At 39.4% G+C, this 21687-nt stretch overlaps 1 protein-coding gene across 4 annotated transcripts in view; it reads left to right on the forward strand.

Moving 5' to 3' along the window:
* Positions 1-21687, forward strand: part of MACROD2 (mono-ADP ribosylhydrolase 2) — a 912387-nt gene that overhangs the window by 623883 nt on the left and 266817 nt on the right. For all 4 annotated transcript variants that reach the window (XM_049799615.1, XM_049799616.1, XM_049799617.1 and 1 more), the window contains exon 8: positions 11017-11090. In XM_049799615.1, the coding sequence (XP_049655572.1) occupies positions 11017-11090 (74 nt within the window). The remainder of the gene's footprint in view (positions 1-11016; positions 11091-21687) is intronic.

A 21687-nucleotide genomic window follows, 5' to 3' on the forward strand; every position in this document is an offset into this window, starting at 1 on the left:
TATGGGCATTGCTTCTGACTACAGTAATTGTCATTTGCATTGGCATTTCTCTTTCTCCGATATCAATTTGAATATTGTTCAAAATGACACGGAAAACATGTTTGTTGGTGGTTTTCCCCCCTGAAGAATGGCATCTTGCAAAATGAAATTTTCTTTTAAAGCCAGATTTACCAATGTTGGTCTAACTAGAAATGTTGATGTTTGTTACACCTTTCTAAACATTAGGAATTTGAATTACTTGCTAAAGCAGAACACATTTGCTTGTATAATGATTAAAAAAAAAAAAAAAAGCCATGCTGACAACTTGTCAGAATACATGCTGAAAATGCTATTTAAAACAAGTGTTAATAAGATCTAAAGTTCATATCAAGACTAAATTGGATTTGAATTTGTGGGATTGGAAGTGCCAGTAACTAGTTATTTAATTTCCTTTTTGATTGAAGTATACAAGACTCAGTAAATGCATAATTGTGAGTGAAATGCAAATTAGAGATATTAGCAGAAATCATATTTTTTAAAAATACTTGTTTGACAATTAATGCTGTGATCTTTTGGCACACTGAAGAACCTGATGAGATCTGGGATATTGTGTTGGTCAGCTACTGTTGTTGGGTTTAAAAGGCAACTGATGCTAGGGGCTCATTGTCAGTAATGAGAAGTGTTGTAATAAGGGGGTTCTAACTCAGGTATATATAATTAGCATGTGAGTGAATGAGTCCTCTAAAACCAGAAAGAAGGTAGAAGAAGAATCAATGCTTTCAAAGAGATGATGATATTTTTGTATTTTACCCATTAATCATTTTTCTGTACTCTTTAGCATATGGGGACTTGCTAAGACCATTGGAAGTATGAGATGCACAGTTGTAACCAGTCGGGTTTGCTGTAATCAGAGTTTAAAATTTCAAGTTCTTCTTACCCTTGCTTTAAACAAGTTCTCCCATTAATCCAATCCCTAAAACTCTTTCTAATCACATTCCTCCTTTTGTGTATATTGCTGTGATCTCAGGTAACACGACGAGCAAAAAGAGTTTTCAGTGCAGCGTTGGGAGGAAGTTTGAATAGCTGCTGGTGGCTTCCATGTAATTTTTGTTCACAAAGTTGCTGCAGTACACCTGAAATGAAGTAAAGTATCTAGAGTAGATTTCTGGTTGCTGATATACACAGTAGCATAAAGTCAAATAAGGTGCACTGTGACCCTTGCTGGACAAAAAGAAGGATAAGTGTTTTCAGATGGAGCTCACCTCTTGCCAGGCAAATGACTTCTACAGAAATGAAGCAGTATCTAGGCAATGAGGAAAAAATGCTTCCTCTTAAAAAATTAATGCATAAAATGTTGAGATAGTACAATGTTGTGTCAAGTCAAACATCCTGCACAAGCACTTGTTCTAGCAGTATTCACGTAGCGGGTGTTGGAAGTAGGACGAAGTGCCCTACTGTATAGCGAAGAACAGAAGCTGTTAAGCATCAAATATAAAATGCTCTCCCCTTTCTGATCCTCCAAAATGTACTGGCATTTTTGAACTCCAGATTATCTGGAAATATTTCAGTTTCGAGCTGTTGTATGTTTCCTGAATACAATAGCTGCTGGTCTGTGTGACCCTTTGGTATGGTTTATTATTGCCTGAGGCAAGAATGGAAAAAAAATCCACAGTGAATAATATACACAAACCAAGAATCAATAATGTATTTGTTAAAAAGAATCAACTAGATTAAATTAAATATGCCTCACACAGTATCTTGCTTTTTCACCCAGCCTGCCCTATAACTTTTTTCCATTAATGTCTTTTGGGGAAAAAGATAAAAGAATATCTTTATATCTCCCCCCCCCCCCCCTTTTTTTTTCCTCACAAGGAGTAAGTATATGTTGTTTCAGCTGATTTTCTTTATGTGATCTTAGGAAATCTTTGATTTCCCTTAGAGAGGAGATAAGAACTGTGCTTCAGTAGAAATAATGTCAGATTGTTTTGTTTGTTCTTGTATGTGTACGGCCTTCACCAAGTACTCTGTTGGTTTTAGATAATCCAGCTAGGTCTTTGGGTTTTATCTGTCAGAGCAATTGAATGTGGTGGAAGTGATTTAAAGGATAGAGCTGCGCTGGCAATGCTGTCTGTTTTTTTAATGTGACTTTGTATTTTTGTCCATTGCCTATGTATGTTTTATTCCTCCAAAGTTTCTCAGACTTTTTATACTGTCATCTGCCTTTGTTTTGCTGTGGTAGCTTGTCTTCCCTCACGTTCCTTCTATACATGTGTATCCCCAAGTCCTTGTACTTGTAACTCCTGTCACAATGTGCTGCCTATTCTAGTCAAAATACTGAAAGCTCCAGCAAAGCCAACAGCCCTGATACTGTCTCTGCCAGTTTCAGCCCTTCTCCCCCAAACCCTGCACCTTATCTTGCAGCAAGAGGTCCTGTGCTCCCTCCCTCTCCTCCTCTTCCTCCACCCCAACCTGCTGCACTTCAGTATGCTTTCTGGGCTCCCACTGTCTGCACAAAGATCCTGTCAGTAAGAAGAGCGAGCCTCTCATAGCTATTTCTCCCCCTGGCCAGGCTGTAGTGGCAGATGTGTTAATAGGCATCAGGGACTCAGCAAGGAGAGGCACGTTGAGAATATCTCAACTTCAGGCGAGCCTTCAATTAGAGCTTGCAATCAATTGCAAAATGCATTTCCATAGGGAACCAGGCTTTATGAGGTCCAGGACTGTTACTTTATTCCTGTTGCTGAACAGCAGATCTCTGGATGCTTAGGCTTCCGTTGGAGCTTAGAGGCACTGTGTGTTAAGGAGGGCCTGGGATATTGTCAGTAAAGGATAAGCATCACTGCATTGGACCACATTTTTTAGAAAAACTACAAGTTTCAAGTGGAATTCAGAGTTTTGGGGTGTGGGGAGGTTTGTTTGTTTTCTATCTCTTGCAGCATTAGCAAGGGACTTCGGGAAAGTAGGATTAATCCCCTACACATTGCTTTAGTTGAGAACAACAAAGCATTTTTATTTAAATCGGTGGGTAAAATAAATGTTTAACCTTGTTGGAATTGTAACTACAATGAAGCCAACATCCCATTGCTGTTCAATTCAGTGTATGATGGGAGATTTCACAGTTGACTAGTGCTTTACACTTTGTTTCAAATTACTTTTGCCCTATTATGTTGCCACCCTACAAAAAACAACTTGCTTGCTATATATGGATAAGTAGAAGATGAAATACTCTGCATTAAGGAGCTCATGTACACTTTGAAACCTCTTTTCAATTAACGTTTCTCTGTAGAACACTCGTTTCTGGAATAGCAATTCTGGATATGGTGTAGAATGTTTTAAGAAGAATGATGTACTTGAGCTCATGAACAGCTGTATACATGTGTCTAAATGGCTGTGTAATTTATGCAGACATTGCATATGCAGTCTCATAGGTAGATTTTCTAATTGCAAAAACTACCTGTGTAAGTGTATCTTTCACTTGCATTTGCATCGTATATGCTTTCTCTTACTGTATGAGAATGCTAATTGCCAGAGTAGTGAGATCTTTTTTTCCTTTCAGTGTTGTAGTGGTATCTTTCTGCTGTTTCTCCTATTATGCTCAGCTTGAAGCCTTAATGTTCCACATGGGCATTAGAAATACCCTGACAGACAGAACAGCTCCGTCACACAGCACAGTAAAAAGCACAGCTACGAAGCAGCTTGCTTCCCAGAGAGTCTCTTGAGTATTGCTTGCTATATTTTTTTACAAGACCATTAGAGAACCCATTTATCCATGATGTGGTCCCCCTGCAAGCATACTCCCTATAAATGCTGGAAAAAGAATGAAACCAAAATTTTGACTTCTAATAAATATCTACTGACTGCTGCAGAAAAGTGAAATTCTTGCAAATGCGCAACTCTCCTGCAGAATCGCAGTATAATTCCTTCTGCAACAAGGTACTGATAGGGTGCTCTATTCCTCTTCAGCAGTCTAAGTGTAAATGCATTTTCAGTAAAACAACTTTTTTTTTTTTTTTTCTTTCCTCCTAATGCTAATAAATATCAAACATCTTGGTAAACTTGAAATCTACTTTTTCTCTAGTGGAATCCTAAGACTTATTAGTGCAAGCCTTTATCTGCTCACATGACCTAAATAATTACAGTATATGTCTATATTCAGCTGACACTTTTAACACGATTATATGGCAGGTATTTTTCCGATTTTATCAATGTAATAGTGTGTGAAGTGAAGCATGGTATGACATCATGTGTTTCAGAGAAACAGCAGTGACATGGTTTTTCCTGCATCTCAGCCACCTTCTTCTTTGTAACTGACCTCTTTGACTGCAGCCATAAGCCAAGTCCAGATTTGCAACTCATACAGAAGAAGCAGCTGAGTTGTAGTTGATAAAGGTGGGTTGCCGTACTGATCAGAAAAAGAGACCACTGTTAGTCAGCACAGCAGTGAACGCACACTGGGCACCTTTTCTGACAAGCTGAGGCTGAGCCAGCCCTGTTGTCAAGAGAGTCAGTGCATCTTGGCCTGCAACTTGTCTTGGTTTTGCTGACTTGCATGAGGTTTATAATGTGCCCTGGTGCCAGCATTGACCCTGGTTGACTTAACCAGGGATCACTCAATGCACTTCTGTGGGTGAAGAAGGGCTCTCCGTCATTTCAGTACTCTACCTGCTTTGTGTCACTGTATCATAGCAGAGACATTCTGTTTCTTGCATTAGTTGTTAGATGCTTCTTTTGGGTTTCTTTATTAACCATATTCTACCAGCTGCCTCTTTATCATGTCAGCGGTTGAATGCAATTGGCAATCATTCTTCAGGAACTGTATGTATTTTTCTGTTGCTGCTGAATTTTTTCACTCAAGGAAAATGAAAAGGCATGTTCCTTGCTTGAGAGGAATTGAGATATAATGATTCCTTCAGAAGAATTGTTTTCTTTATGCATTTTGAAAATCTCTCATTCTCCTTTGACATTTTATATGCATGCTAATTAATTAGCACAGTCTATGAAGGATATAGTGAATATCTGCAGCTTGCTTTCTTGGGGTAACTGGGGTAACAGAAAGGTTACTGGCTTTTCACAGTACTTAATTTCACTGTCTTTCTGAGAGTTACTGTTTGAGTGGACAGAAAATAAGGTTTTCTCTGGCTGAATGAGTTCAATAAGGCAAGGTAGGTTATTTAGTAGAAGATTCATAGCTCTTCTGTTTAGTCTTTAATTCAGCTGATCCAAATGAGGGCACTTCCTTTCCAGGTTGTGAGTGTCCACAACGATGATCAAGCTAGCAACTTGTCACCTTGTTTATCCAATCACCACATGACCATGGTTATTAGAAAAAAGAAAAAAAAAAGGGGGGGGGGGGGGCAGCGGGGAGGGGAGGAAAAAAGCTCAAGGGTAGCAACAACCTAAGCTTGTTGGTAGAATACTACCATCTCTTCTTCCAAACACGCCAGATTTACCATGGTAATGGTAATCAACCTAGCATGAGTAAATTCATTTTGACTACTGAAATATATCTTTGACAAGATGATTATATGGGATCAGTTGCAAGATTATACTGCTAGGTTCACAGCTGAAGGACAAGTGAATGTATTGAGTTAACCCTACCTCAGGCATGCTGGGCTATGCATCTCATTTGTTTGCTTTTATTGGCATAAAGTGATACGGCTGAAGTGTGATGATTAGTGTGTTCTCAATAGCTAGCCTTAACCCACATGACCATAATGAAGCGCAGTTATTCACGTCTGTTGTGATTCAGAAAGCATTTGTAGCACCAGTAATAATATTGGGGTTTAGAACATATATGGAATAAATGCTTAGTGCCTTTTTTCTTTTCTTCTTCTTTTTTTTTTTTTTTTTTTGTTTAATACACAAACCTGGGAAATGTCTTTATTTTCCACACCATCTGGTGCTGATGATTGCCACATAGCAAATACTTGGTGCATGGTGGAAATACCCTGTCATACTGACTGCAGAGAGGGCCTTTGATACACTTTCACAGTTTAAAAACGTGACTGTTGAGCTACTATTTGAAGAGCATCCTTTGTATGTTATTAAACATCATTGACAAACATATAAACTAAATAAATGGAAGTTATTACATTTTGACAGTCATGTTGATTAAACAATGGGACTCGGGTTTGAATTTTAGAACACAGGAACAGTCTGCAAAATGTTGCATCTTGATATACGTACAAACATGCCAGTGTAGATTTTTTTCTGAGAAAGTATGAGAAACACATAATGAGTATTTGTGTTGATGTGCATTTGGTTCTTTTCATGATTTGCTTCAAAATGAAACCATTAAAACTGGCAAATAAGAATATTAAGATTGTGATGAGCCTTTCAGAAACCTTAGGGAAGGGAGCATATTTTAAATGAATAAAAACCTGTCTATTACATAGGGTGTGGTAACAAAAAAAGATGCAGACCTTTTTTTACCAAGATGAGTTGATTTACAGAAAACACTGGGCATCTCACTTAAACTGACAAATTATAACACTTACCTCTGCAGCTACTGAAGTGATTTTCTGGATTGACATTTGCTTGTTAGTATTATAAACTAACTGATACAATCTGTTATCATTATCTTCAGCTATATCGTATTAAAGGTTGATTACTTAGTACTTATGTTTTGTTAATGGGCTTTTCATGGGGAGGTGGCATTACCTGCTTGTAAATTAGACATTTTTAATAAGATGCAGCATTGGATTGAGCACAGTAAAAGAGACAGATAAAGCTACCAGTGTCTCCATACAATTTGGGAGCCCCTTAAATAGATTTCTGTTAATTTTATCTCACAAAATACTTCTTGCGCTGTTATTCATTGAAGAACTTCTAGTATATATTTTTCAGATACTGCACAGACAAATTAGGCATACGGTAACAGACACTCACAATAGTGTGAATGTTTCTCTGCTAAATCCCCCACGCACAAAAGACTGAGCATTTACAATAGAGTGTCTAACAACAGGGAATTCATTGCATATTTTCCATACGTTGGTGAAACAGGGGAACTTATATTCTCACCAGTTGCTTTCCAGGAATAAATACAAAATGTAAGGGAAATCTAAACGTGTATCTCTGCAGTTACTATCTTTCTCAGTCCTCCACGTTCTCCTCTTCTAAAGCAGTACATTTATTTAATATCAAATATTTCAGAATAATTCTGTCAGATCTTATCATGCCTTCTCTGGAAAATTATGGCCACGATGACTGCGAGAACTTGCCCAGTGTACTGCTTGTTTCAGCAGCCATTTCTCAGGTTAGTGTTACAATTTCCAGGCATAAGGTGGTAAAGTCCTAGAGACAGGTCTGGAAGCTCATAAGTTTGAAGACCTTTTAAAGTTTTCACAGGCTGTCACTGTGGGTAGTATCTGTGCCAGGACATGCCAAAAGCAGTAGAGTTCAGATGAGGTATATTTTCTGTGATGGTAGTAGGATGGAGATTTTGTAGTGGGGAGTATGAAGGCATAGTCATTCATCTTAGGGAGTGAATGTAGTAGTGTATACATCTATTAGCAACACGCAAAGAGGAGGAGAGGAAGTTTCGAAGTTTGGCTGTGGCTTGGCTGATGCTGGTACCCAAGTCAGTGTTAAAGCTGGCAGTGACTTTTCTAAAGGTGTATACAAAGGCAGCTGTCCTGTCTAGAGTGGCAGTTTAGCTGTGAAGCAATTGGACAAAGACGTGAGAGTTTTCATAACAGTTTCTAAGCAAATTACAAAGATTTTGGAGTATCAGGTGTTTCTGGAGACACAGCTGCAATACAGACTTTTCCCATATGGTCAGAGGGACAGGCACGTGGAGGTGGTCGACACTGACATACTTCCAGAGTCGGTAGTGTTGAACAAGCAGAGCAAAGCTCAGCCCAGGCCATGTATGCACATGGGATCTCTCCTTTATCTACCACGTCTTTCTGATCATGCAGGACTTTCTGCACACCCTCATTCCTACTGACTTATCAGGCTTGCTCCCACTGTGGCATCAGCTGTAACAAATAAAAATGGACTTTAAAGGAGAGTTCCTGAACTGATTGTGGCACAAGAGGTGGTGGCTAGGATTTGCGGTACTTGAAGGGTTGGGAGTAGATCCTGGTAATAGATGGTCAGGTGTGATTAGTGGGTACTGCAAAATGCAGAGGGCTGCAGTAAGATTCCCACTTGCTGAAGCAGCTCTTCAGGAACCAAAGATAGCCTGCAGCATTTTTGTGGTATAGTGGGATTTGTTGCCAAAATGTTGTCTGCCACTGGAGGATGTAGGAAGCCCAGTTCAAGTTAGAGGCCTGTGTGTATAGGTAGGTACACCGCTTCACCCCACACCTATCCATGATGTACAACCTGCCAACCCTTCTCTTTTCTCCAGCCAAATATACCCAGTGAAGTCCTACGGAGGCACTGCTTGCCTGTACCTGATGGCTAACGCTTCTTTGCCTTTTTGTGCCCTTGTCCTTTTCAGTATTCTGGAGGAGCACTCACTGCAGTAACATGGGCCAGTGTCACTCTTATTACTTTACTTGTTTTATCTTTTGTGAAATTGAGCCTTTAGCCAGAATTGCCTGAGCTGCTGCTCCAGCAGTTGGTTAACTGTGAGGCTCCTCGAGCTCATTTCTCTCAAGTAATTTGATTCCCATGTGCTCACTGAGATTGCTTTTTTGCTGAAAGGAAAGTGGGGAAGGGGGATGGGTGCATGTATGGGAGCAGACCAGAAATACTATGGTAGACAAATGTAGTTTAGAGATAAAAACAACACAAAAACGTGTTTAAAAAGATCCCATCTCACTTTATCTCCCTTTAACCCAGTCCTGTAAAACAAAATGTTTTTCTATTTGAGAATCAGAGACACAGGATCTTTTGTGCTGGTGTAGGGTATGGAACAGGAGACTAAATTACATCCTGCTTCTGCATAAAGCCAATAAGGTAGTACTTTCATTAACATTACCAGAAATGTATGTAAAATACTAATTAGGTTTTGAGGGGGAGATAAGGTGTCATAAAAGACTTCCATAGATTTCAAGATATTTTCTGAAATCATACACAGAATTAAAGGCTTTTTATTTTGGTTGCTGAACTATTTCCTTTACATTGTGGTTACTTAGGAGTAATTGAACCCCAGTTTTCTAGATAAGCTTCTATTTAAGATGGTTAGTATGACAACAGTTTTGTAAATAATGTACAATTTATGGAGAGATTCTTTAAAATCGTCGGGGCTTTATCACAGTTTTGGGCAAATACCCTGCTGCAAGGGAGTGAAAAACAAGCCCGAAAAGTTAATCTTGCTGGAGGGAGAATTGTTCTGAAAATAAACCATTCAGTACGTAAACAATGGTGTATCAGTTGTCTGAAATACTCATTTGTCCCTCTGCATGGCATTCATTATATGTCCAGGCAGATCTACCACACTCAGGGTACAGAATTTCTATGTTACAAAGTCCCAGTTTGTTAGATAGAATATTACTAATTTGAGCAGAAGGTCTGCTTAGAGGTCTGTTATTTTATATGATGAAAATGAGGCTGTTGGAAGTGCCTGCTTTGGGTTTTGTTAGTGCTCATTAGTTTGTGTCATAAGAAATATGCCTTGATGATATCAGCAGTGTTATTAAATGTCATAAGAATATATTTTCCCAGCAGCAGTGGAAGTATTCACAGTAACACTTGTAGGATCTTAGCTAATTTTCCATCTTGGACCTGGAAAAAAAGATTTAAAAAAATTTAAAAATATACTTTATTGAGAAATGTGTGTAAAGGAAACACATGCTCAATGTCAGTATTACCCCAAATATTGACTCTTTTACTTGCTACTCTTGCTGGATAGTTGTCATCTATCTCTTCAAAACAGTACACATGCTGCTGGACAAAATCATTGCAGAGTCCAGGGAGTAATGTTTTGGGGATGTGACTCAGGGTGGAAGGATTTTGTTGGTTGTTTTTTTTTCTAATCTAGCAGTGCACAAGTCCTGAAAAAGGGTTAAAGAAGATATGAGTCTGGAGGATAACGTGCCAGGTCAAAAAGCTGGACACATCTACTAATTTTTGCTGTGTCTGCATTTCAGTTTATGGTGCAAAGGTGATGTATGATCTAAAAAAGGCTATATGTACACAGCTGTATGCCAAATTTCATGACTGTTTCTGTCTAGCCCCGTTGCTTCCTTGTACGCTGTGCCTGCAGCTCCACCTCTTCAAAGACTGTTCTATTAATCTAACCTACTGAGAGCTATTCGTACAGCTTATGGGTTTTTATTTTTAAATCCTCACAAAAATGATTTGCTGCCCTCAAGTTAGGAATTTAAAGGAAAATTAAATTAAGGCTGCCTAAGTAATGAAAGCTTCTTTAGATTTGATAGATAGAGACCATCAAAGCAAAAAGTCTGTATCCCTGGAAAGATTTCTGATATTGTTTAGTGCTGGGGGGAGTTACTGTTGCTAGTATATCATGCAACATCAGGCTTTAAATTCATACGCTTATGCTTCATGAATTCCTTAATTTCCAAAGTTGTTCATTATGTTTTAGGTCATAAATTAAGAGATTTCTGACTCAACCATTTCTATCCTTATAAGGCCTATGGCACTGGGGTCATAGTGTTGTATAGGTTTGCTGACAGATGGATTAAAGAAAGCAAGCCTTAAGAAAGCCCTTATGCCTTAAGAAATGTCTGATTTTTTTCTTCCATGCCATGAAATGTAAGCCTAGTATTTGTTACTGTGATATATGCGTTACATTGTTGCCTGCCTAGTATGACACATGTATAGCTCTCTATTGCTTCTGTATTTCCTGAGCAGTGGAGCTTTCCCAACAAGAGTTGAAAAACAAAAAATTCCCGTAAAACATCACTGGCCCTATTTTCAATTTGTTTAACTGGGGGGTGGGGGGGCGGGAGTAATTGGTGTAACCTAAAACCTTTATACAAACCTGTGAAGAAGGGAGTTGACCAACTGTAATCCCAAAATAGTCCAGAAAATGCCAGGGGGGTGGAAATCCAGATTTTTGTTTTCTTATATGTGTAGAAAAATGTATGCCTTTTATTTAGCTCTCATTTCTTCTGTCTTTAGGTTTTCCAAATGAGCCTGCTGCTGTCATTGCCCTTAACACTATTAAGGAGTGGTTAAGCAAGAATCATAATGAGGTATGGAATAAAATAGAAATTTCCCAAATTTCTGTTTAAGGATATGGTCTTTGACTCCAAAACTGTGAAACGAATAAACATAGGCTTGAGCCTCAAAGTCTTTCATTATTTCGTCTTAAGACCAATGAAATCAGGTCAGGACAATATAGCCAAGGGAAGATTGTTATCTATAAAAGCTACACTGGAGTTGAAGGGAAATACCTTTGTTGAAACCATACTGTGCATTTCCTGTGCATTTGTAGTCTTTCCTGGCAAAGTAAAAGACTACTCTCTTCCTAAACTGTTTCTGAGTGTCAGAGTTTTCATGTAATATTGAGGAGATTCTTGGAAAGGAAATTTATGTAACAGTTGTCAGTGAAAACAGCCACCAAAGGTCGGCAGTGTTCTAGAGGTCATTTTACAGTAAAGACCTGTATGATAATATTTTCTGTTTTCATAAATTTTTGGTTTGCTCACAGTTAAGTGTTTGTTTTCCCTGGAACACTCCAACTGTGAATCTTTAACGGGACTGGTTGTGTTCCAGTAACAACGTGATTGTGATTATGCTTAAAAGACAAAAAAAAATGCTTTCAACAGAATGATCTCCATATCTCCCCTTTCTAGTTTTTGTCTTTTCTCTGTTTTGAGTTCTTAGCAGGCTGATAGTTCCTAGTGTTGAGTTGGAGAAATGCAACAAAGAAGTGACAGAGCAAATAAAACAATCATGATGCCTTAAACTAAAGATGTGTCTGTTTCCTCATGATGACAGCCAGCAGATTTCAGATGGCTAGAGTTGTTCAGTATTTTTGTCTGAAAGTATTTGACAAAGCATCCAGTAGAGAAGCACTGGATACAGGGACATAATTAGTAGTATTTCTCCTCTAGCAATATATTCAGGGGGCCTTTTTCTCACAAATATCTGATATGTGAGGGTATGAATTTAGCAGTTTTATGTGGTATGTTTTGGTTTTTACCAACTTTGAACTGAAAGGAAATACTACAATGAGATTTGAATGATAAGTTGAGGTTTTAAAACCTGAAGGTACACTAAGGAGTACATACATATTTGGACACTGGTTCTTTGTAGTACTGAGCACTTGGTAGCTTCCTGTGACTTAGAGATCTGAGCAGTGAAGCAGGAGTTGTGGATGGATGGTCTTCAGTCTTCGTTAACACCCTAGGTGCCTAAGTATCATCAGCCTAGCTCTAGGCTTACATTTTGGGAAAATAGTTTGTTAGTATGTAATTTTAACCCTTAAGTGTAAGGCTAGAACCTCTATGTTTGTGCTGCTTTGCCATCTTAAAATTTCTCTTAGTTGCAATTTTACCACATAATATAAAATATAGGCTAAAAATCTTTATTTTATGCTCCAGAAGTAAGCTTTTCTTCCTCAAAGGCTGAGTATGTATTGTATATACACCCCTTAATTACTTTTCTCTTAGTGGTATTACAAGAAACCTGACTTCATTTGGTAGACTGCCTATCAAAAGTGTAGAAGTTTTCTCAATGAACGCTATTTTCTGAGGTATTTTGCTCTATGGTTCAACCATTGCTTCTCAACTATAAGACAACTTCCACTTTCAATACACTTTGAGTCTTCCCTTTTTCTCCTTTTTTCTGCTTCTGGCCTGGAAACTCATATGCCCTGCTTGTCACCTTTCCCTCTTTCTTTCAGTTAGTGTGTTGCTTCCACGTTTTTCTGGATCCCTCCATAGACTTCAAGTGAGTTCTTGCCCTTGTTCTTGGAAAGCTCCAGGTCTGTTTTGGAAGAAGACTTGAGGTTCATAGCAGTTAGTGATTGAAGTGACAGTGTTTGTCATGTATGTTCATGACTCTTATCTGAGTATTTTGACCTGTGTTTGCAAAATGCCACTGTATTTATTTTTTTTATGGTGCACGCAGATTAGTGTAAACTGTGAACACTGAATATGCACGATTCCTTCTTTCTCCACTCTCTGTAACAAATTCCCTTCTAATTCTTGGCCTCCTTGTCTGCCTAGCTCTATACCGCCTGTCTTGCTCCCCACAAACTCCAATTTAATCTGAATTCTTTTTAAATAAGTAGCTGTAGTTTACAATGTTTGGACAATGAAAGGAGCCCAGGCCATCCTGACTACAAAACAATTGTTAAGAGTTATCCTACTGATTTTACATCACAGCTGTTTTTTGAATTTGGACTAGTATAGCTAATAGTTGTTATATTGTTTCCCAACTCCCTGAACCCCACACTCACCAAGTTGAGGTCCCATGCTATTTGATGCACTTGAAGACGTACGTATGATGCGTTTGATGCAATTAATATATATCCGTGAATATGACAATGCAGAGCTAATCCCCAAGAGCTTTTGTTAGTTTTTGAAGCGAGTACTAGATTTCAGTCTAGATAGGTTTTGAGGGTCCAGTTATACATAGCTTTGTACTTTCTTGTACAAAGCTTTCCCTCTTCGTAAGGTTTTTCTGCAACCTACTGGCTTGAGTTTGAGACTATAGCATACTAGCATGTCTTACATGTCATAAACAGGTCAGCAGCAAAATAAAAATACTTAACAATTCTGTTGAAGGTAGCAGTAACTTATGCAGTGAAAGGCATCTTTGAGAAGCATAGTTTTGGGGTTGCTGTTGCTTAATGCATATTGGCAAGGTGACTGTAGTTCATCTGGTTTAAATGAATTGACATAGCTTTGTGCCAGGTGTCAATCTGATCCATTTTATATTGTGTACACTTACTCCTTTGGATTAGATTTTGGTCTTTGAGTAGTAATATTATACATCACCCAAACTTTTCCCAAAAGTACCTCATCATACAGCAACGGAAATGAAAGGGACTTTCTGTATCTCAAAAATATAGCCTCCCCTTACTGCAGATAACTGTATGATATAGTCCTTTCTATAAACTTCTTTCATAAAGATAGAGCAATTCCCACTACACCCACGGATATTTAAATTCACATGTTCTAATCCAGGAGCAAAACCTCTAATGATTTGCCACGAGGCCAACTTCTCAGAGGGCTGCCCATGTTTCACTCCTGTTATCACTAACCAGAACCACTCCCCTGACACTGGCTGCGCTGTCAAAATGAGTCAGTGTGTCCTGCTAACAGCCTCTCCTGAACAAAAGAGGCCTCCTGCACTTGGCTCTGCCAGAGTTAAATGACTCAGTCTGTTTCTTCCCTTCGTTCCTTTTTGTGCAATCTGCCTTGCCTTTGAGAAGGTTCTGCTCCTTTAGTCCCAGGCGTGTTTGGCAGCCAGTTATTCCCTTGGTATGTTTGGTCCTGATTGTCCTAAGATCTTAAACTCTTTGAGTGTAGAATGTGATTTGATGGAATGAATTAAAGAAGTTTTAGTGCAAGATAGAGGCCAAAATGATAGCCTGCTCACTAGGAAATTTGCCTACAGAACAACACACTTGGCAAAAACAGATTGGTGAATAAGATGGAAACCTAACAAATTTGTAAGTCTTTTGTTGTGCTCTACAGCAGCAGTGTCTTATCTGCCTTCCTGCATCCCAGGAAACTGTGACAAATTTGTGAAAGATAAGGCAACATTGTTGTTTTTTCCTCTCTACCTTCCTGTAGTACTTCTCTCCTTTTATGCTATAATGAAGATTTTATCCACACTGATATTAATTCAAAATATAAATATATCAGTGGCTATATTCCTTAGTCAGCCTGGGGGCCTGAAAATATAACCTAAATGATTCCATTCTTGCAAGCTGTGTTAGCATCCTACGAAGTTCTCCATCATAGTATTTACAAGAAAAGTGATTTGCATTTAATAAAAGGTTTTCTTATCCAAGTCCATGGTTGTGCTTGACCCCTCAGGTGTTTGCATTAAAACTTATTAGCATGCTTAACTCCGATGTCGCTCAGATGAATGTCTCATTACCATGCAAATGGCATTAGCTCCTTTCTGAGGTTAATTGTTACAAAGCAACACAGAGAGAGATCTATTGTAATTTACTGAACACAGAACACCAGCTTAGGCAGGGCAGCAGCCATCATAGTCTAGCAGCCTAAAACTTAACTACATAAAGTCCACTAGGGAAAACAACAGCATTGTAAGTAATGGTTTGGACTTAGTTGTATATAACACGCAGCACTGTTCTGGTCTTGAAATGCAACTCTTAGTCACACTAATTTCTGGCCATGTTTTACACCAAGGTCTGCTGACTTGCAGCCAGAGGGCGAATCTAGTTTAGAAGCTGGTAAATGGTGTTATACTGTAAATGTAGAAATCCCTTGGAGCAAACTCACAAGAACGGCCACAGTCAGCAGTACTGGTTAATTTACTGCAGACCACCTAGGCTATCTCTTTAGCAAACTGCATTTTCACATTTCACAAAGTGCTTTAGAGGTTTAATAGAATTCTTCAGAGCACAAAATAGAATTGGATCCCATCCTTTAGGAAATTATACACTGGGATTCATTTAAAAATGCACATTAAGCCCTTTGAACAGTTCAGAATGCTTCTTTGTGGGATAATTTGGCAAGGCTTGAGATATTGCCACCTGATTTCCCATAATGGTATCACAAAAGAATTGTGACACCTTTAAATACTGGACTCCCTACATTTTTGGGGGCAGTGGGGAGAGGGTTGTGTTTGGGTTTTTTTGGTGGTTATCTTCAAACATTTGCAACATTAGAAATTGTTATTTGCTTTTACTTCAGTACCATGCTATTTTTCTCAGAAGGGTGAAAAATAAAAAATGCTCACTGTATGCCTTACCTTATGTTAGTGACATGAAAAGCCTCAGGACTTTTTCATGCCCAAGAAAAGACTTTCATTTAACAGCACATTTAGTTCAAAGTATTGTTCTTTCTCTTGCACAATATCTCACAACATTTACTATGCACCCCAGCAGAACAACAACCAGGAAAGTGCGATTGCAATATACGTTCCAAAAAAATAATTGATGCAGATTAAAAGCACATAAATGGAAAATAAATCAATACATTCCTGATTCCTTTTCATTAGAATCATTACTGAAGAGAGACTTTTTCTTATTTTGCCTGAAGTACATGGGATTTAGGTCCCTGTGTTTTTTAGCAAGTAGTTATGCATCATCCCACTGCCAAAAAAATTTTGTACATTTCCAGCAAAACAGGATGAGCAAAATCTTGCTACAGCTGAAATTAGTGGAACTTGTTTTTTGGGGGAGGTTGGGATGGGGACAGGATCACACTTGCTATACTCTTCATGATAAAAATTTTCAGGAGGAAACACCTGGCTTGTCAAGTTAGGCACACCACAACATGGGTGCTTTGCACCTGTGCTTCATTTTGTACTGTGCTTCATCCAAATCATGGTGATATTTTCCACTACTGAGATAGTTAAAGTGGAATTACCTTTCCCGTGCACTGATCCCCACATGGACTTGTGCCTTCGTAGCACGCAGGGGTTGGGCTGGCCTTGCCTTGTCAGCAGGAGCTGTGGGTGTATGAGAGCAGGGAAAGCTGGGGAAGTGCTCCCTGCAACAGGACCAGATGGGGAGGGTATGTAGGAGTTTGAGGAAGGGAAAATCTTTTGATGAGAAAGCAGAGCTTCAGGGATTATACTGTCTTCCTTGTCCTCATGGAGCTCATTGCCCTGATGCTATGGTGAGCAGGTGTTGTCTCCTGGTCAGGATGGGCCAGAGCAAGGCAGTGAGGGAGCAGCTTCCTCAAGTGTAAGATGCAGCTGAGAGGTCCAGCAGGACTTCAACCAGCTGTGCTGTATGTTGGCCTCCCAGGCCTAAGCCTGCTTGAGACATCTCAGCTCAAAAAGTTATTGTTGCTGAAATAAAAAGAGCACTGGTCTTAGCTGCCTCAGGGAGGACAGGACTGCTGCATGGGCTGACAGATATGTCACAGGACCCACAGGAGAACCATTGGCCTCCAGAGGGATATCTGTGTGCCAGGCAGGATATCGCGAGCACCTAAAATGGCGCTTGGTACTGGTGCCTAGTTTGGAGAGAGGTAGATGTCCTGCTGGACTGCCACTGCCTGGGAGGACAGAGCAAAGGGAGTTGCCACTGTTCTCTATTGCACAAGGCAGGGTAGTGCAGGTGTGCCTCAGTGAGTGTTTGAAAGCACTAGAGCTTTATTTGGGGTTAAACTAACATGATCACAACTTTGTGTCATGTGTAGCTCTCTGCAGATAAGCATGGAGCCCCATGGTATCCATTTGGGTACTATGTTAAGTCTGGCAGTATCTATGCTATGCAGTGTTATGTTACATAGGCATATACCTAGCAGGTGTAAGAGAGCAGGGTAGGAACATTTCTCATGTCTTTCCCTTCAAAATTGGGTTGGGCAGCTAACAAAAAGTTGCTTTTACCTCCTGAGTCCATAAAAACATCAGGGCAACCCAATTTCACTATTTCTGCAGACTGCCTGAAAGAGCATTTCATTATTAATTTTTTGTTGTTGTTTTTAATATCTTCCCCCCTCCTTTTGGTGGTCTTGGCAACTTAATTTTGGCTCTTCATTCTTCAGAGGCAATTAAACAAAGTGGCATCTTGAGATGAGGTCTTGTCTTTATTTCTACGGAAGTGTGCAGATGGAGACAGTGTGTCTTGGAAAATGTTGTCTGATGCAGTTTGCTTTAATGTAACCTCAGTTATATTCCCCTAGGCAGAGCAGATAAGTTTCCAGGTTTATTCCAAAAAGGAGTGGAGTAGCTAGCTGACAATAATTAATTAATGAAAGCAATTATTTAAAAAAAACCCAAACCCTAATGCAAAAAACTCCCCCTAAGATAGTATTACTTTTATTATTGCTTGGGTAGTTTTCATGCTTACAGTTTCACAGTTTTCAACAAAACTAGGTGTAATTTTGAAAAAAGTATATGTATTTATGCCTAAGGTGATATCTTCTATGGCAAGTTTGGGCCTGCAGTGACATGTATTTATTTTAAAGTATATTTATTACTCAGAAATAAAGCTCCGAAAATACAAGTTTCGATTGAAGCCACTGACAGATCCTCAAGGACAGTAAGGGTGCTGATAAAAATTCAGGCGGCTATTTTGGTAGCTCTTATATGCCAGTATCATTTGATTAACATAATCTCCTCCCCTCCCCCAGCAACGTTCTCTTGGGTAGGATAAAAAATGATCTCCTTTCTATTTCTACATTCTAATTAGGTGGTAATCATATGCTGCTCTGATTGAAATGAAAATCAGCCATCATGCCACTGTCATCTAGCTGAAGTCGAGGAAAAAATGCTTTTCAACTTGTACAAAATTAAAATGATTTACTTGCTCTGTGTAGCTGCTCTCTCACTGGACTCAAAAGAGATTCACTGCTGTCCCCAAAGCCCAAACCTAACTATCATCCCAACAGACAAGTCATTTTCTGAAATGATAAGTAAGCTGCCAAGGCAGCGATGCTTTCTTATATGTTCTTCAGACTGCTATTTAGGTAGAAGGCAGATAAAGCAAAGCAAAGCCCATATTCATTACACATGATACTTTGTTAAACTTAACAAGCTTTTGTAATTTTTGATACAGCTATTGAGAGAAAGGCAGGAAGGCATCCTTCTTGGAAAGATATGTTAAAACTCTGGATTGCTGTGAATGTTCCATGTGACCAATGTCTCATGTGACTGGTTTCTAAGTTACTCATTTGTGACCCAAATAAAAATTGGGTGGGGAAGCATGGCTTCCTGTCAGCCCTTCCCCCTAAAATTTGCTGAGGATCAAGGAAATCCACTTCTGTGCATAGTGTAGATGTTTTCAATAAATACATCTTTGCAAAGGTTTATGTACACTTAGTGTACTGCATAAATAATGACTCCTGTAACTCCATTACAGCTAATGAGTGTCACTAATACAAGACAGGTCTCTGCATGCAATTTGTCAAAGCATTTATTCTTTTTATCCTTACAATTTAATGGCAGTTATTATAACAGGAATATGAATAGCTTCTATAGGTGTGTAGCTAAATTAACAAAATTGTCACTAGTTCAGGGGTGAGATTTGTCTTGCTTCTTGGATTTTTTTTTTCCTCCTGATGCACGTATGTTTGGAGGGGCCTGAGTACTGTAGTGAGCAGTGTGAAAAGACCTTGAAAAATAAAAAGAAACAATGTTACATTTTTTTTCTTTCCTGTTACTTCTTGCATGATAAAAAAGATCATGATAACTTCCCTTTATTTCAGTACTGGCTTTCAGCCAGAAATTCCAATAATTTCACCTGGCTTGTCAAATCAGCCCAATGCAGAAGAGGTCCAGCCTTCGTTTTGGGAAGATTCAGTTATCGTTGCTACCCTTCTGGAGACTCTTTTCTTGTAATTGGCTTGTGCTCCTCACCCCATGGGTACATAGGAATAAATAGACAAAGAAATGAGGAATAGCAATCCTTGTAGTTCTAGCGAAATACATGGATAACATGCTTCATGAGTAACAGAGAAATTGCTGTTACAATCTTTGTTTTGCTTCTGAGCTCTTCATATTAATAAGTCTGCTGTGATTTATGTTTTGCTATACTTTCACATCCCACTGAACTGTATCTGTGGATTACAGCTGGATCTTAGCAGGAATTGAGCTGAGATGGAGTAAGAGCAGGAGAAGGTTTGCCTTTTGCTTTGTGGAGGTTTACAAGGAGGCTTCCATTGTGAAGACAGAGTTTTGGGAGACTCACAGCGGAAGCTGTCTGTAGAGGAGGGGTATGGCCAGAGAGTCGCCAGCAGCAGATAAACCACATGGCCAGATGAAGTCTGTCCCTGATGCCAGTCAGCCACCCAGGCCTCATCAGCTGGCATGAACCAGGGGAGGGTCCTTTTGGTTCTGCCTTGGGGCAGGGAGCCCAGCACTCAGCCTCCTGCTCCACAGCCGTAGCCCACAGAGGATGTCTTTGATTTGGGGATTTCGTTTGGCTGCAGGGTTTTCAGTTCTCTGAACTGACTCTCAGGTGATATTTTCATCGGTCTTTGCAGACGAGAAACCCACGTGACCTGGGCCTCTCCGAGTGCCCTGGAGGTGCTTTAGCTGTGCAGCCCAGCATGTGCTGGAAGCACCAGCGGTCAGGGTGGACGGCTACCAGCTGACGGCTGCGGTGCCTGCCCAGCCGCAGCGTACAATGCATTGCCAAGTGAAACCACTCTGCTGGCATGGGCAGTGGCCCTTCCACACGAGCCAAGAGCACATGCTTTGTTTTGCTGGCACTTTCCTGGCATCCTGAAGAGCGTACGATGTCTGCTTTTTGGTGTTCTGTTTCCAATAAATTCACATAGCTGTTTTGCTTCTGGAAAGCTGCCCCTTCTGTTTGATTTAAATTCAGTTCTGTTGCCAGCAATTTTCCCCAAAGCAGAATGTCCAGCATGCATGTGAAGGTGAAATAATAATAAAATACAAAAATACATTAGGCAAGTCTCATACTGGAGCAAGCATCAGATCACCCTGTGAGGGACCAAACTGGTACAAGCTAGCTAACTATAAAGGGAATATTTTGTTACATTTTATTCCATCTTCCCATCTGAGAATTTATCTGACCAGCTCCTACTATCATCTCCGAGCATGTTAGCCATCAACAGTAGGTCGTAATCAAATCTATATGGAAGGAAACCAGTGTGGATTCTTACAGCTGGAGTGCATTCCCTGTGAGGAGCAAAATGAGTTTATTGCTGCTAGACTACAGCATCTTGACGTGTAGTTTGAGATATATGATTCTGACATTTAATAGGTTAGATGATATTGGCCACATACTTCATAGGTTCTGTATCATACTGTATTCCTGGGAAGGTGAAAAATGGGTCTGTCTATTATGTATGAAATGACAGAACAGATGAGAAGCGCACTGTGGATGTGGGGAGCATTGACAATAAGAACCTGTGGAAGCATGGGAATGACTGGTGGGCTTCTAAGATAAAATACCTGATTATTAATGAAGAACAACTGGCTTAAATTCAAATGTGAGCACAGTTTAAGGCTGTGTATCACCTTCCTACTTAGACTTCAGGACAGATTATGTGATTCTTTCATTTATTTGGGATTAATAAAAAAATGGAGAATAAATTAGGTGAGCTATGAAATTCTTTACTTCAGTAGGTATAAACAGTGCTTTCTGAGAACAGTTTTTGAACAAAGGCTACAAAAAGGCTTGCTCAGGTTCTCACCTTGCTTCTAACCTGATCTCTCATGAGATAACAGAGTGAAGGTTAATTTTACTAGCATAGGCTGTTTACAGCTACTAAATCTAAATTGGATTCATGTATTGAAGTCTTATTTTCTTTTTATACATTAAAAAAAGGAATGTACTTTGGGACTAGTAAAATAACTGGAAAACAATCAGTGGTCAAGATGATAAATACTAGCTGAGGGTTAAAGCAGAATTAAGCAGGTTTAAAAGCAGTACAATTTTACAGTTGAAGTGAAAGTCACCATGGCATAGAGCACAGATTTAACTTGCAGTTATGCCGTGTAAATAACCAGGCTGGAGTTGCCCGTATTTCTCTGCTTTTCTGTCTGTCTTCATCCTGATTCAGGAGTGCATTTTATATTACCAGAACTGAATTGGGATGCTTTTCTGAACCAGGAGTATTGAATTTTTCTGAGCCCGTATATTGGTCTTGTCTTTGCTGTTAGACTGAAAATACCACATGCTAATATACTGCTGTACTCTTTAGCACTGCAGTCTGAAAT

Source organism: Accipiter gentilis, chromosome 5 (assembly GCF_929443795.1).
Source record: "Accipiter gentilis chromosome 5, bAccGen1.1, whole genome shotgun sequence".
Classification (NCBI taxonomy): Eukaryota; Metazoa; Chordata; class Aves; order Accipitriformes; family Accipitridae; genus Astur; species Astur gentilis.